General features: G+C 38.1%; 1 protein-coding gene across 2 annotated transcripts in view; it reads right to left on the bottom strand.

The window, feature by feature from the left end:
• Positions 1 to 14608, bottom strand: part of CDH12 (cadherin 12) — a 433615-nt gene that overhangs the window by 281415 nt on the left and 137592 nt on the right. The window contains exon 2 of one of the 2 annotated variants that reach the window (XM_003789536.2): positions 13677 to 14094. In XM_003789536.2, coding sequence (XP_003789584.1) covers positions 13677 to 13907 — 231 coding nt within the window. In that variant the 5' untranslated portion in view covers positions 13908 to 14094. Of the gene's footprint in view, positions 1 to 13676; positions 14095 to 14608 lie in introns of those variants that run through there. The other variant, XM_023513076.1, reaches the window with a different exon arrangement.

Genomic DNA, 14608 nt, shown 5'->3' with positions numbered 1-14608 from the left:
AAATTTTATTTACAAAAACAGTCAAGGGCTGGATTTAGACTGAAGGTCATAGTTTGCCAACCTATGATCTCAATTTGTATTTGAAATTCACCTGGTGGTGTTTAAGTTTTCCTTTATAGACCAACATATTTACCTGGAAGTCCTTGACCTTGAAACAAAGAACAGCATGAGCAGGGGCAGCCACGAAGCAGAGAAACACTCTGGAAGGTGGTCAGGAAGTGTCCTTTGTATGGAAAAAAAATTATGACTGAGACTCCTAAGTAAACTCAGTATCAGAACCCCTCTTCCTTCCCAGGAAAAGAGAAATAAAATCAGCTAAGACGGTGAACTCCGAGGAGCTGGTCTATGGAGGCCCAGGCTAACTGGGGGAGAAGATGTCTTCAGAAATATCTGGGCAGAAAAAAGATGTTCTTCCCTCTTCTAATGCTCACACTTACAAACCATGAGAAAAGGCTTCCTGTTTTAATCTCTACAAGATCCAGATACTTATCTTTGTTCAGTTAAGCAGGAACACAGAGCTTCTGCACATGTCTTCATGGAGCATTTGCTTAGCGGCTGTGTAGCAGCTGAATATGTCCCTGGCATCTCAGTGTCCTCGAAGGATGCATGGGGTATGCAAAGATTCACAATGAATGACCATCCCTCTCAGTAACTCCTTATGTTTAAAAATATTTTTAGAAATTTAATGATGCTGCCTAGAATGAAATCCAGTGTATTTTTATTATATATTCACTGTTTTTAACTTCTTTGAATAGCCTCTATTTGGTTTCCCCCAATTTCCCCTTCTTTTAGTCTCTTAAGCAGGTTTTTAATCTACTAAGAAGGAAAAAGAGGAGGAAAGGAAGGAAGGAAAAAAGGAAGGAAGGAAAAAAGGAAGGAAGGAAGGAAGGAAGGAAAAGGGAAGGAGAGAGGGAGAGAAAAAGGAAGGAAGGGAGGAAGAGGAGCCATGCACCTAATGTATCATTTTGAGTCTCAATTTCATTTTCAGGGTTTAAATGGGTTCAGAGACTCTTATTCTTTACAAGGAAAAAATCCCTCTCCCATCATCTGATAGAAATTAAACTATTGTTAGTTTCCACGTGCTTCTACCTTACCGCTGCATGAGTGGAGCTGTAGGCGTAGGGAAAACATTCAGTTTGCACAGCCAGCTAGGAAGCAAGCAGGATTTTTAAGGAATTCTCTGATTATGATCATGTAATGGATAAGAAAGATATGTTTGCTATTCTCCTAGTAGATGGTCAAAATGTTCTATTTGAAGGGAGAAATTACTGAGAGAGTTTTGTTTTCAACCATTTCTTATTCCTTGGTTTATTTTTAAAATATACTTTTCCATGTGATCGATGGATTGATTGATTGAGTGATTTGTTAAAACTGTATCACCAATTCTTCAAGGGTAGTTTGAAAAGTTATAATCTGAAACATATTTTTGCAAAAGTAGCTGCTCGAGTCGCACAACAATAGATACAGTTCTGTATAGCTCCAGTATCCATTCATGGCTCAGTTTGCAAGTCTATTCAACAGAGAGTTGTTTGTATGCCTTTTAACATATCCTGGGAAGATACCATTGCACTATTTTAATGCTCATAACTTTGGGGAAAAAACTTTGAATTACAACCCCATATTCTTTTTGGTAGATGGCTGAAAACATCACAAAATCATGTAAATCTTTCCAAATTATCTCATGTTATGTCAAAATTCAATAGCACTGAACACTTAGAAAAAGAGAAGGAAAAAAACTAATTGTCTATAAAATTTCTACTATTTATGATAGAAAAAGAAATTCTTAAATGTTAATCAAAGAATGAAATTATCAGTATAATTATGAAGAGACTTATTCCAAATAATTATTCATATACAGTGCTAAAAGATAACTTCTATTATTTAGATCAGACACCATGTATGTATACTATTAAGGTTGTACTTATTGAAAATATAGATAATTTGTAGAGGTCAACATCCCTGAGGGATAGGAATAGACTTCAGACATTTATTCATATATTCAGACTCATCACTTTTTTATAATTCTAACTCTAAGATTCATAATGAAAAGACTATGAGCTCTAGAAGGATATGACTGTTTTGTTTGTTACTTAAAAATAAAAGCAACTAAAGATAAAAAGAAAAGAGGCCCTCATTTAACCACTGGCTAAGCAATTCATTTAGCTGACAGAGGAAGATATTTAAATTTCTTCTAAGTTTACTAAGTCATTATAATCTTCACTGTTGCTTTGGTAAGTAAACATAGTATATTATGCTGGAAAATAATTCACCTTAGGTCTCTTATGCCACTGCAAGTTTGTACAGAAAGCCTAACGTGTTCTTTATTCAAGACTATAAATTTCCAATAATGTTTATACAGCACACAATCTTGAAAAGTTATGATTGTGTCTTCCTTCAAAGGAAAGGACAGACATGGTTGCTATCCAGTACAAGATGATAATGTCTCTTTCCAAAGTGAAGGGCAGCAGTTACTAGGTTCCTCTCCTGGAATGCAGCCCTCTGCATGTAATGCCTCCATCTGGGCATACATGCTTGGCCCCAATGCTACCTGAGGGAAATGGGAACTGACTGGATTATGTGGTCATTGTGCTGCTTGCTGTGTGGTATTCATGTAAAAAGAGTTCCTTTTCTCTGAGCCAAGCATTTCATGTCTTCTTCTACTATGCATGCAGCTATGGAAGACAGTTCTTGGCAGATGACATAAAACAGCAAAAAGCAACAGCACTCTTTACTAATGAGTATGAGTATTATGTACTCAAAGTCCCTCTAAGGTGGTTACACGGATATATGTCATATAGAAAATATCCTTGTGTAATCTTTATGGTGAATTTCAGGAGACGAAAAATATGCTTTCCTATTAGGAATCTCATATATTACCTATACAGCATATTGAATAAATGTCAGTAGCAATAACTTAAGTTGTGCCTCATGAACGATGAAACATACATCCATGGTACCTTCTATGCCGGTGGTTTCACTTTTTTTGAGTCCGGAAAGGAGAATGTTTCTCACATATACGTGCTCTGTTTAGATTTTACCAACATCGTTCATATTTCAGGTACAGGATTGAGTGATACATGTATTGGTGGCACGCGTTCATGAATTCAATGTGGTTAGTCTATGAGAACACTACATTTGAAATCATCATTTACTTTTTAAAGTAAAAGTGCTTTTTTTACTCCCTATTTTTCTCAGTTTTCTCTTCTCACAGGTGGAATTTCCTAGGATTCTCCCCAACTCATTCCGCTGGGGCTTATCTCTTATCAACTGGTACAAAAGACAAGTTACAGAATTTCCACAATATGAGCCCCCAGAGGGCACTGCCTTCCAAAGAATCTACTTAATATTTAGGAGAAAAGGTTTCTGACACATGAACATATGTGTGTATAAGCAACACACATATATTAGTTGTACTGTGTGGTTATTGACAAATGCACTTAAAATGTGTCAGGTGCCAATATAACCTGTGAATCTGACACTCCACTATGTTAGTCACATGGATGGACACACATGTGCTGAAGTACTATCATGCGGCTGATTATCACATGACCCAGAATTAGAATTAAAGCTTATCCTACCTTAGGGAACTACAGTGAGGCAGGCATGCGTAAATACTACAAAGATGTGTTCAACGTAAGAGGAAGCATTGAAGATTAATTCCACATAGGCTTAACGAAGATCAGGAAGAAGAGAAGAAAGAAGAAATAAAAAAAAGAGACAGAAGTAAAAAGACATAGTGCTCAAATCTTAAATATTTCTCATGTTATCTTTGAAATTCTGGTTTGGGTGATTTATACATTGATTTAAAGATAGTTGAATTTCGTTCAAGGTTTTGGAAATTCACTTAAAATAGACACTTTGAACCTTTATGATATAGCTATTAGGAAACAACTAGGTTGTTACGAAACAACTATCAGCAAGAAATAAATTGTAAAGGAGAGAGAATTAGCACACGATGTTGTCAACTATTACATAGGAACTAAGATATATTGTGTCATTTCTTTGTTCAAATTCCATTTCAAACAATTTTCCTCTTAAATGTACTGCTATCCAGTCATAGTCAAAGTTGATGATTTCAAAGATAGCCTCGTGTCTTGAGAGAGACTATAAAATTCAGTGATATGTCTAAGATTCAAGGTGTGCTGTTAAATATCGGGCTTATCTTAAAAGGTTGTTAAAAATAAGTTAAAATGGCTCCATTCAGCCTTTTCTAAAGAAAAACTGGATGGCTAAAGATACTTTGATGAGCGATGCAAGGTTAGCCTATTTGGCACCAGAATGAATTAGAAACAAAGCTTTGATTTAGGGCACTTGACTATACTGCAAAAGTTCTCAGATATGTAAGTGAGCCCAGAGTCAAGAAAGTGCATGAGACTTGAAATAACCAAACAATGTCAAAGTTTCCTATTCTCTGAGTTTTTAAAATAAGATGTGAGTTTTCCCATTTCTATCAACTTAGAAAGAGACTATTATATCTGAATGGCACTAGTGAAACACATCAGACAGACTTGAGACATACTTGTATGAAGATTGAGTTGGTATTATGAGCCTTGAATCTCCAATGAGCAGGAATCGCTCTGATATTAAAAGCTTACACTGAAAAGCAAATTGTATGATGAAAGCTACATTATGGGCTTCTCAAATAGTGCATAACTCAAGAACCAAATAAGTAAGTATTGCATCGTGAGAAATGAACTGTATTTTAACTATTTAAGTATAATTTTTGTGATAAAAAGGATTTTTCTGTTTTGTTTTGTTATTTCCCGAGACAAGGTCTCACCCTGCTGACTAGACAGGAGTGAAGTAGTAAAATCATAGTTCACGGTAACCTTAAACTCTGGGATTCAAGTAATCTTCCTTTCTCAGCTTCCTAAGCTGCAGCTACAGGTGTGAGTCCCCAAAGCTAATTTTTCTTCCTTTTTAGAGACGGCATTTGTGATGTGACAGCTTCTATGTTTGCACTGGAAGAAACCCTTCTCTCCTGTAGTCACAGGACTGAGGTTTGTAGAAAACAAACCCAGACTCTCATCTTATGAGAAACTGAAGTGGCTGAATTACAAGGTAATTCACGTGTTTCGCTGTTAAAGTGAGGATGACTGCGAAGGAATGGAAAACGGAGGTGGGAATGTGGATGTGTAAGAAGACCCTGATGAAGTTGGGAACTTTGAATCCCTAAATTCTGAGGAGTCTTCTTCCCACCTGCGGAGATTAACCCCACACTGTCTATATTCACCCTGCATTTTACCTATAGCAAAGCTATCACCTACCCCGATTTGGTTGCCTTGCAAGACCCACTTTCACCACACTTTTTACATCCAGTATTATATCTACACTTGAGTCTCTGTAAGTCCACGAAGCCTAGGAGCAGAATGTAACCCATGAAGAGATGCACTAAACCCCCAAATAATTACTTGCTGTTTTTAATTTTTACAGACAGAAATCCAGGGGATACAATTGGCAATAGCTATTAAGGGCATGGGATATTTCTCAAGGAAACATAAAGTTAGATTGGGCTAAATTTATTTAAAGGGCTCAATAAGCAGAGATCTGTCATTTAATGTTGCAGTCTGGGAAGTTAGAAAGAACACTAACCTTTCGTTTGGTTGAGTGAAACATGGAGCCAAAGGTAGCTCACAGTAAATGATCTGAAACGTCAGACTGGCCTTGGTTTTCTGGAGAAAGAAGGGTGCAAAGCCTTAAGGAGATTGACATGCTGGAGCAGATCTCTTATTTAAGGCCTACTTACCCACTTTGGAGGGTTCAGATGACACATCTTCTGCAACCACTGTGAGAAATAAGTTTGTGGGGGGAGCCCAGGCATCCCACTTATCACCCAGCTTTGTAGGCCAGAACTTACAGTAGGAACTGTTGCTAGTGAACTAACAAAGCAGCATGCAATGGGAATGACTGGACCCTGGCTGACAGGGGTCAAGCAGCAGGACTCAAAGGCCAACTATGATGTTGGCGTGGTCACCATCATGGGTAGTAGTCAGAAGAGCCAGCAGAATACTACGACTAATGGAGACTTTTGGCATTGGCTAGGTGATCATTTTGTTCCTAGAAATGAAAACACAAGAAGCCTATTAAATTACTATTTGATCTGTGTTGAACGGAAAAATTTTAAGCCAAGTGAACAAAAGTCTAACCTGAATCATAAAAACAGAGTTACTGATACTCAATCAGTTGATAGACCCAGAACCATTGAAATGAAGGGAAGTGAGGCCTCCAAAAGAAGGAAGGAAACCTTTACCCTTCTCACAACTTACATCATTCATCATTCTCCCCAGCTTTCCCCAAAGGGATTTTTTTTTGGGGGGGGGGTCAGGGCTACTGTACATTGGAGAAAATGACACAATCAGACCTTTTGGAGACTACTAGATGTTGCGTCTCAACTGACACTAACTCCAGCAGACCCAATGGTCAATAGATCAATAGACCCAATGGTCTACCACATAGTGTAAGAATTTATAGAGGCCAGAAAATCAATGGTGTGTAGCTCAGATCTGTCCAACAGTTGGACCAATGTCTCTGCAACCCATTCCAATCTGTAGATATTTCTTCAGTTCCAGAATATATAAGCGCACAAGTTCTACAGCTGGCAGTATCCCCTTATTCTCCAATCTGCGGCATGAGGCCTGCTATGGTAGGAAAGGTGAACTGGAAGCTATCAGAACTCCCTTCAGATAGAATAATAATAACCTGAAGCAATAACACATTCCTGGAGAGACCAAAGAGACTGGTGCCACCACCAAGGATGGCAGATGTAGGGGCAGCCGCCCCCATTTAACTCTCATATTTGGCCTGAAAGGAAGACCCATGGATCTCGGAGGACAATGGATTATCATCAAGCTGGTGACGCCAGTTGTAGGTGTTGTAATAGATGTGGTTTCATTCCTTAAGCAAATTACGACATCTCCTGGTACATGGTATATAACTATTGATATAGAAAATAAATTTCTCCATCTCTGTTGGTAAAGACCATTATTAGCAGTTTGCTTCTGGCTGGCAAGGTCAGCAGTACAACTTCATTGCCCATATTAACTTTCCAATTCCATATCATAACTACATTCAGAGATTTTAATCACCTTTTCCTTCACAAGATATTACACAGGTCTATTATATTGATAATATTATGCTAACTGGAACTAGTGAGCAAAATGTAGCAACTACTGTAAACGTGTCAGTAAAACATTTATGTACCAAAGAGAAGGGAAATAAATCTGACAAAAATTGAAGGGCCTTCTGCCTCAGTAAATTTCCTATGGGTCCAATAATGTGGGGCATGTTGAGATGTCCTTGCTGTGGGAGGGATAACTTGCCACATGTGCGCCCCCCTGCAGTTCTCAAAAGACACAGTACCTTACAGATATATTTTGGATTTTGGAGGCAACAATTTCCTCATTTGGGTATGTTACTCTGGTGTGTTTACCAAGTGACTAAAAATGCTGCTAAGTTTGAATTGGGCCCCCACAAAATGAGGCTCTCTAGTAAGTCCAAGCTGCTGTACCTGCTGTTCTGCCACAAACGCCCCATGATCCAGAAAACCCAACAGGGCAAAGTGTCAGTAGTAGATAGAGAAGGTGTTTGGGGATCTTTGGTTAATTCTGTTCTCACAACTGCAGAATTGGCTGTCTGGATTGGGAAAAATGCCCTGTCGTCCTCTGTGGATGCCTCCTCTCTTTTTCAGAAACAACTTATGTCCAGCTACTGAGCCTTCATGAAAACTAACAGTTAACCATGGAGCACACACTTATCATGTGACCTGGGCTGGCCATCAGGAACTGGGTGCTGTCTGACCCAGCCAGCCCAGAGCTGAGGATGCACAGCATGACTCCAACACCAGACAGAAGTGGCACACAGAGTCAGGCCTGAGCAGGCTCGGGGGGCATGAGTCAGTTATGTGAAGAAGTGGCCAAATTTCCTGGGACCCTGGCTTCTGTGACACTATCTTCTCTCTCTCAACCTGTACCTGTGGTCTCATGATGTGTTCCCTGCGTCAGTTAAGAGAGGAACAGAGGAGTTGGACCTGGTTTACAGATGGTTCTTCATGGTGTACTGGTAGCCTCTTAAACTGGTCAGCTGCAGTATAACAGCCTTTCTGGGGGCATCCCTGAAAGACAGTTGGGAAGGGAAATTTTCCCAGTGGGTGGAAATTTGAGCAGCACACCTGTTTTGACATTTTGCTTAGAAAGAGAATTGGCAAGGCATGAAGTTATATATTGATTCAAGGGTTATGGGCAATGATCTGGCTGGATGCTCAGGGATTTGGAAGGGACACAGTTGGAAAATTAATGACAGGAAAGTGAAGGTAACAGGTACAAGGATAGACCCCTTTGACTGTGACTGTGAAGATATATGGATGTTTACAAAAAGGATATTGAGCACAGGAGGATTTTAGTAATCAGGTGAATAGGCTGGCCCATTCTGTGGATACCAGTGAGCTTCTTTCACCTGCTATTCCTGCCGTCACTCAAGGGACTCGTGAGCAAAGGGATGTGGTTATCACAGCCTCAGCAACACAGACCTTCACCCCCCAACACTGACCTGCACAGACACTGCTGAGGGGCTGATCTGACAGCAGCAGAGACTTAATTTGACTTCTGGAGTTTAACAACTTTACTCATTCCTGTTCTTAAAACTTTTTCCTGGTTTATCTCCTATAACATTATCTACAGTACGTCTTTTGCTTCTTACTAATGAGATTCATCTAATTCTTCATCTGTTTTGCAATTAGACATCAGAGTTCTTTTTCCTTCTCTGTATTTTTTTAGAGTGTATTACCCACTTATATGATTTTAACTGTCATCTGTGTACTAATTACTTTCTTCTGAACACTAATGTATCCAAATATCCATGAATTACATCACCTGAGTACCTCTAAGTAACTAAGGAAATATAGTGTCTATAGTGATCTAAGTGATCATCTTAGTTCTGAGTCAAGCCCAACATCTATAAAGGATATTAATAAAACAGAAGTCAGAAATGTGTGTCATTTTAACTTCTTTCTTCCTTTTACTCTTTATACTCAGTTATCCACTAATTTCTGCACATCTTCCTCCACATTTTTTCTGTAATCTGTCTCATACTTTATATTCCTAAATTTTTATCTCTCTGCTTTTCAAATCTTCAACACTGACATTCCATTTCCTCTTATATCCTGTGCAAGCCAATGATAACCACCTCCTGCAAATGTTCCCTATCTCTAGACCTGTTTTCCTGTCAAGGCACCTTTATTTGGTTAAAATAATTCAGAATAGGAATTCTAAAAGCAATTCCATTGATATTCAACCCCAAAGAAGACATTGCGTGGGTCTTAATACCCTAAAGGACAAATACTACTCATTTTGCTATTAGGATTGAGATTTTTCCACACTTTTTATTTTTGCCTACTTTAAAAGGTTGGCTTTGAACTCTCTGAAATACTGAAATATGGTTACTTAGGCTCACCTTGGCCTTTCAAGCCTCAGTGCTTATAAAAACTTTTCTTCAGGCTACCTCTGTGGAAAAATCAGATTGTTCTTCAAGACTTATCTCAGGCGCTTCATCTTCTGTGAAGTCTTTCTTCATTTCTGCATCTTCTGGACACAGTCATAGACCTTCTGGTGTTGTCACAGCCTCTAATAATATCTCTGGTATTGTACTTTTGATAGAATATTGAAATTACTATCATTACTTAAGCGCCTTAAATCATTATAGACTGCAATATTTTCAGGTGCAGGGCAGCTAAACGGCCAGTGTTAACATGCTATGTCAGCATCCACTGGGTATCGGGGGGCCGAGGGAAGTTAACATTCTGTGCCTCCATTTTCTGATATGTAAAATAGGGCTACAGAAAATCCCTTATGTTGCTATTTTGAAGATTTTTCAGATTTATGTCTGTAAAGAAATTGAAACAGTGCCCACAGAAAGCACTAGATAGAGCTTACCTTTAACAATTGCAATCTAGAGACTTCCATACTTACATTCATCCCCACAAGGCTTAATCTATCTCAAGTTATAAGGCTTTCTTCACCAAAAAGATGTTGAATGAATGGATGCCTGTGAAACCAGGGTTTATATATCATCTTTCTATTTTTAATCCTTTTGGTCTTTTAATAATTTAGACTTAAGAATTGCTGCTAACTATGATTCATCTGAAATGACAACCCAATTTCCCAAATTACTCTTTGAGGAGGAAGCAGGTAGCATCATCTTGATACACAGCTCCAGGGTTGTGACAAAACATCCTACTACGGACACACAGGCACGTAGTTATATGTCAGTGTAAGCATCTGACATTGTCTTTGTGTATATATACGTGCTTATGCATATGTGTGTGAGTGTCTAGGACAGGAGTCCTCAAACATTTTAAACAGGGGGTCAGTTCACTTTCCCTCAGACCATTGGAGGGCCAGACTGCGGGCCCCGGGATGAGTCAGCTGCTAAGCAGGACAGGCAACAGCGGCAAAAACACCTGGCAGGCCAGATAAATGCCTAGGCAGGCCCCATGCAGCCTATGGGCCATAGCTTGAGGACGCCTGGTCTAGGATGATGGAAGATTTTTGGCTTTTGGTTACTTTGAGCCAACTTGCAACATTTTTACACATCAATTGACTTTTTTTCTCACTTTCAGTGTAGAATCTTTGACTCATCCAGCTAATGCAGCAAATCCAAAATGAGATTCAAGGAGACTATTAGCTTTATCCCCAGATACCCCTGTGATTTCTTTGTATAGAAAGTAAACTAATAGTCATTATAAGCAATTTCACAATTTGTTCTTTTTTAAAAGGCTGTCAGCATTAAAATCTGTTCTTTTCAATATAATGACTATTGAGGCTCATGTCCACTAACTAACTCAAGGTCCCTTCTATTAACTTCTATAAGGTCATTCTTTTAGATTTGAATATAGAACAACCAGTTTTCTCTAAAATAGTGAAGTTTTCAATGATGAGAAGTACCGTGTTTCCTTGAAAATAAGACCTACCCCTAAAATAAGCCCTAGCAGGATTTCTACGCATTTGTTAACTATAAGCCCTACCCCAATAATCAGACCTAGTGATGGGCGTGGCTATGCATTTCCACACAGAGCGGTAAGAAAGACTGGAATACCTTTTATCTGCCACAGCTCCTTTCTCCGAGCCATTAGCATTTGTGCAGTGCGGCGTGGAAACCGCCTTCACAGGCATCCTATTGTGCACATGTGAACTGCTAGGGGAAAGGAGTTCACGCATCACTAGTGCCAGTCCCACTAACAAGGTTGGCTCCCCCTGTCAGGTTCCAGAAGAAGATGACTTAACTGTATTTGAATAAATGTAGATTGTTGTATTATACTTAATAAAAATAAGATATCACCTGAAAAATAAGCCCTAGTGTGTCTTCTTGAGAAAAAATAAATATAAGACAGTGTATTATTTTTGGGGAAACATGATGTATGAGTTAATAATTTTCACATATACGGTCAGGATAGTACAGCTGACCCTTCAACAACACAGTTTGGACTGTGTGGAACCTCTTATACACAGAGTTTTTTTGTTTTTTTTTTTTAACCTCTTTCCCTCTCTTTCTCTCCTCCTCAGCCTACTTGGTGTGAAGATGACAAATGTGAAGGTGTTTATGATGATTCACTTTCATTTCATAGTGAATATATTTTATTATTTTGATGACTTTCCCAATAACATTTTCTCTAGTTTACTACAGCAATAGATAATATAATATATGACATACATAATATGTGTTCGTTTATAATTCATATTATCTGTAAGCGTTTTGGTTAATAGTAAGCTATGAATAGTTATGAGGGGACAAAAGTTACACTTGGATTTTCAACTGTGTGAGTTTTCAAATTTAGTCATTTGATTATTTTCCTTGACAGTTTTGCATTTATCTTTTCCCTTAGTCCTGAGTTTCACATCATTTATAATACTTTACTTTTCTAGGTGCAGTCTCAAAGCCTTTCTGGAAAGAACAGAAATATCAGTATATTTATATGTTTTTGCACACTCATAGAATGGTTTGAATTGGTCCCCATATTATCATATTCCTATCTCAAATCTAGAAGCATTTAGATAGTTAATTAAATTTTAATTAGTTTCCCTGTGGAAAAGGAATCTTAGCGACTGTTGTTTCATTTGCATTAGAAACATACATTTCTTAAGAATCATGGGTCTTATTACCCATTACTAATGTGGAGCCATGTACCAGTGAAAATTACACTCTTTAAATGTAATAATAAGTTACATGTTAGACTTCCTCCTTCTTAAAAAATAATTATTGATTATCGTAAGTATGTAATAGTTGTATATATTGATAGGGTTCATGTGATGTTTTGATATAGTATATGTTTTCAGAACACTCAGGGGCCATAGTGGTCAAGAGTCCTGATCATCTACATTCACTTCCCAGCACCCTTCCTACTACGATTTTCCATATCTGCCTTTGGATTTATTTTAAACCAATGGTTGTCAACCTGTGGGTTGCAACCTGCAGGAACTGTAAAAGGGTCATGGAATTAGGAAGGTTGAGCACTACTGTTTTAAACTATTCTCAGTCATATACCTTTTCAATGAAAAGAACAAAATCTTTTGCAAAATTCAGAAAATAATTCCTAAAATCAGAGTAAATTAAAAATTTTGAGGGGAAAAATAATTTTTTGAAGTGATGGATAAGTTCTGACTATCTTAGACAAGGGTGAACATCATCATCATCATCATCATCATCATCATCATCATCATTATTATTTGTGGGTTTTGGCCCTGGCTGGGTTTGAACCCACCACCTCCAGCATATGGGGCCAGTGCTTTACTCCCTTGAGCCACAGGTGCCACCCAGTGTGAACATTATTATAGAAGAAAAATAAGCAGCAAAACATAAGAGTGCTGAAACAGTTGTCATCAACAATTGTGTAAAAAATACATTTCTGTATACTTGCAATGAGATTTTCAAAAAATAGGTGTGTTATGTTGAAGATTGGATATATGTTTGGGTGCTAACATTTATTACTTTAGCCATAAATAGCTTTACAAGTAGCTTGTGAAACATATAATAAGGAAATAGTTTATAAAAGCATAAAGAAGACAAATCAAACACGTATGAACCATAATACAAATGGTGTATCATGTTTTAAAGGGAAAGATCATTTAAGAATACTGGTATCAGTTTATGATATTTATGCCTGGTAATTTTTCTCTGTGTTTTTTGTTGGTAAACAATTCCAATCTAGCTATGAGAAATAATTTTTTTTTTTTTTTTCAGTTTTTGGCCGGGGCTGAGTTTGAACCTACCACCTCCAGCATATGAGGATATGGTGCTGGCGCCCTACTCCTTTGAGCCACAGGCACTGCCTAGAGCAATAATGTTTTATAACTAACATTATACTATACATGAAATTACACTTAAAATTGTATTTAATAACATTTTGCTTATTTAACATTACATCTTCTGCAAAGAATGTCAAAGATGTAAACAAAAAAAAATGTGTTCATTAAAATAATCAGGAAGGATTGAAGCAAAGAGGGTTAAATGATATTCCAAAGCTTACCCGGGCCACTGAGTCAGGAAGATAAACCAGGTCTCTTGAATTTCAATTCCAGTGTTTTAGTCACTGGTTTGTTCAACTCCTGTGCAAAACATCCATACACAATATACAATGCATTTTCCCCCTTCCTATCAAGTGGTTGCCAAAAGAAACACGCCATTACCTTTCCCACGTACTGAGGCTCGGAGCCCATGTATTCTTCCAGCACAAAAAATTGATTCCATACCCAGCCACGTTTAACTCGTTGGAAATGTGACCGTCGCCCTGGAAGGTGGATAACATTTTCTCTTGGCTCTGTGGCTAAAGTCTGTTGTGGCTGTGGTTGAAGTGGTGTTAGGAGACCTCCATCAAACAGGACCCAGAGAAGCAGGGATAAACAGTTCCTTGTAAGCATTGGCAAAGGCTTTCCTGCAGCAGAGTGATACAAACTCGAACACTTAATGCAGAATTGTGGAATCCAGGTTTGACGTGTTCTGTGGCCTCCACCACTTAGCTTCTTATTTTATTGCAGAAATGATATCACAGGCATTAATCTTTTTGATGAAAAGGCTTCTGCTGTATTATAGTCCATCTAAAGGGACCTATAAAATAGATTTTAAAAGATACATTGAATTAATAAAATCACATGATGATACTCATGAAAATTTTCATTATATCTGCTAACAGTTAAAGAAACAAAGAGGCCAGCTACATTGGCTCACTCCTATAATCCTAGCACTTTGGGAGACCAGGGCAGGTAGATTATTTAAGTTTAGTTGTTTGAGACCAGACTGCACAAGAGGCCCTGTCTCTACTAAAAATAGACAAAGTAACTGGCCATCATAGTGGGTGCTTGTAGTCTCAGTTCCTGGGGTAACTGGGGCAAGAGATCGCCTGAACCCAAGAAACTGAAGTTGCTATGAGCAATAATGCCTTGACACTCTACCCAAGGGACAGAGTGAGACTCTGTCAAGAAAAAGGGAATGAAATAAAAAAAGAAAGAAAGGAAATATTTTAAAAGAATCACATTGCTAATTGGTAACTGCTATTCATCTTTTTGACTAAGTCTTTATAAAAACTTGAAAAAATGGGGCAGCACCAGTGGCTCAAAAAAGT

The sequence above is a fragment of the Otolemur garnettii genome, unplaced genomic scaffold (assembly GCF_000181295.1).
Source record: "Otolemur garnettii isolate 467f Iridium unplaced genomic scaffold, OtoGar3 scaffold00033, whole genome shotgun sequence".
Taxonomy (NCBI): domain Eukaryota; kingdom Metazoa; phylum Chordata; class Mammalia; order Primates; family Galagidae; genus Otolemur; species Otolemur garnettii.
This window is presented reverse-complemented; position numbering and strand designations above follow the sequence as displayed.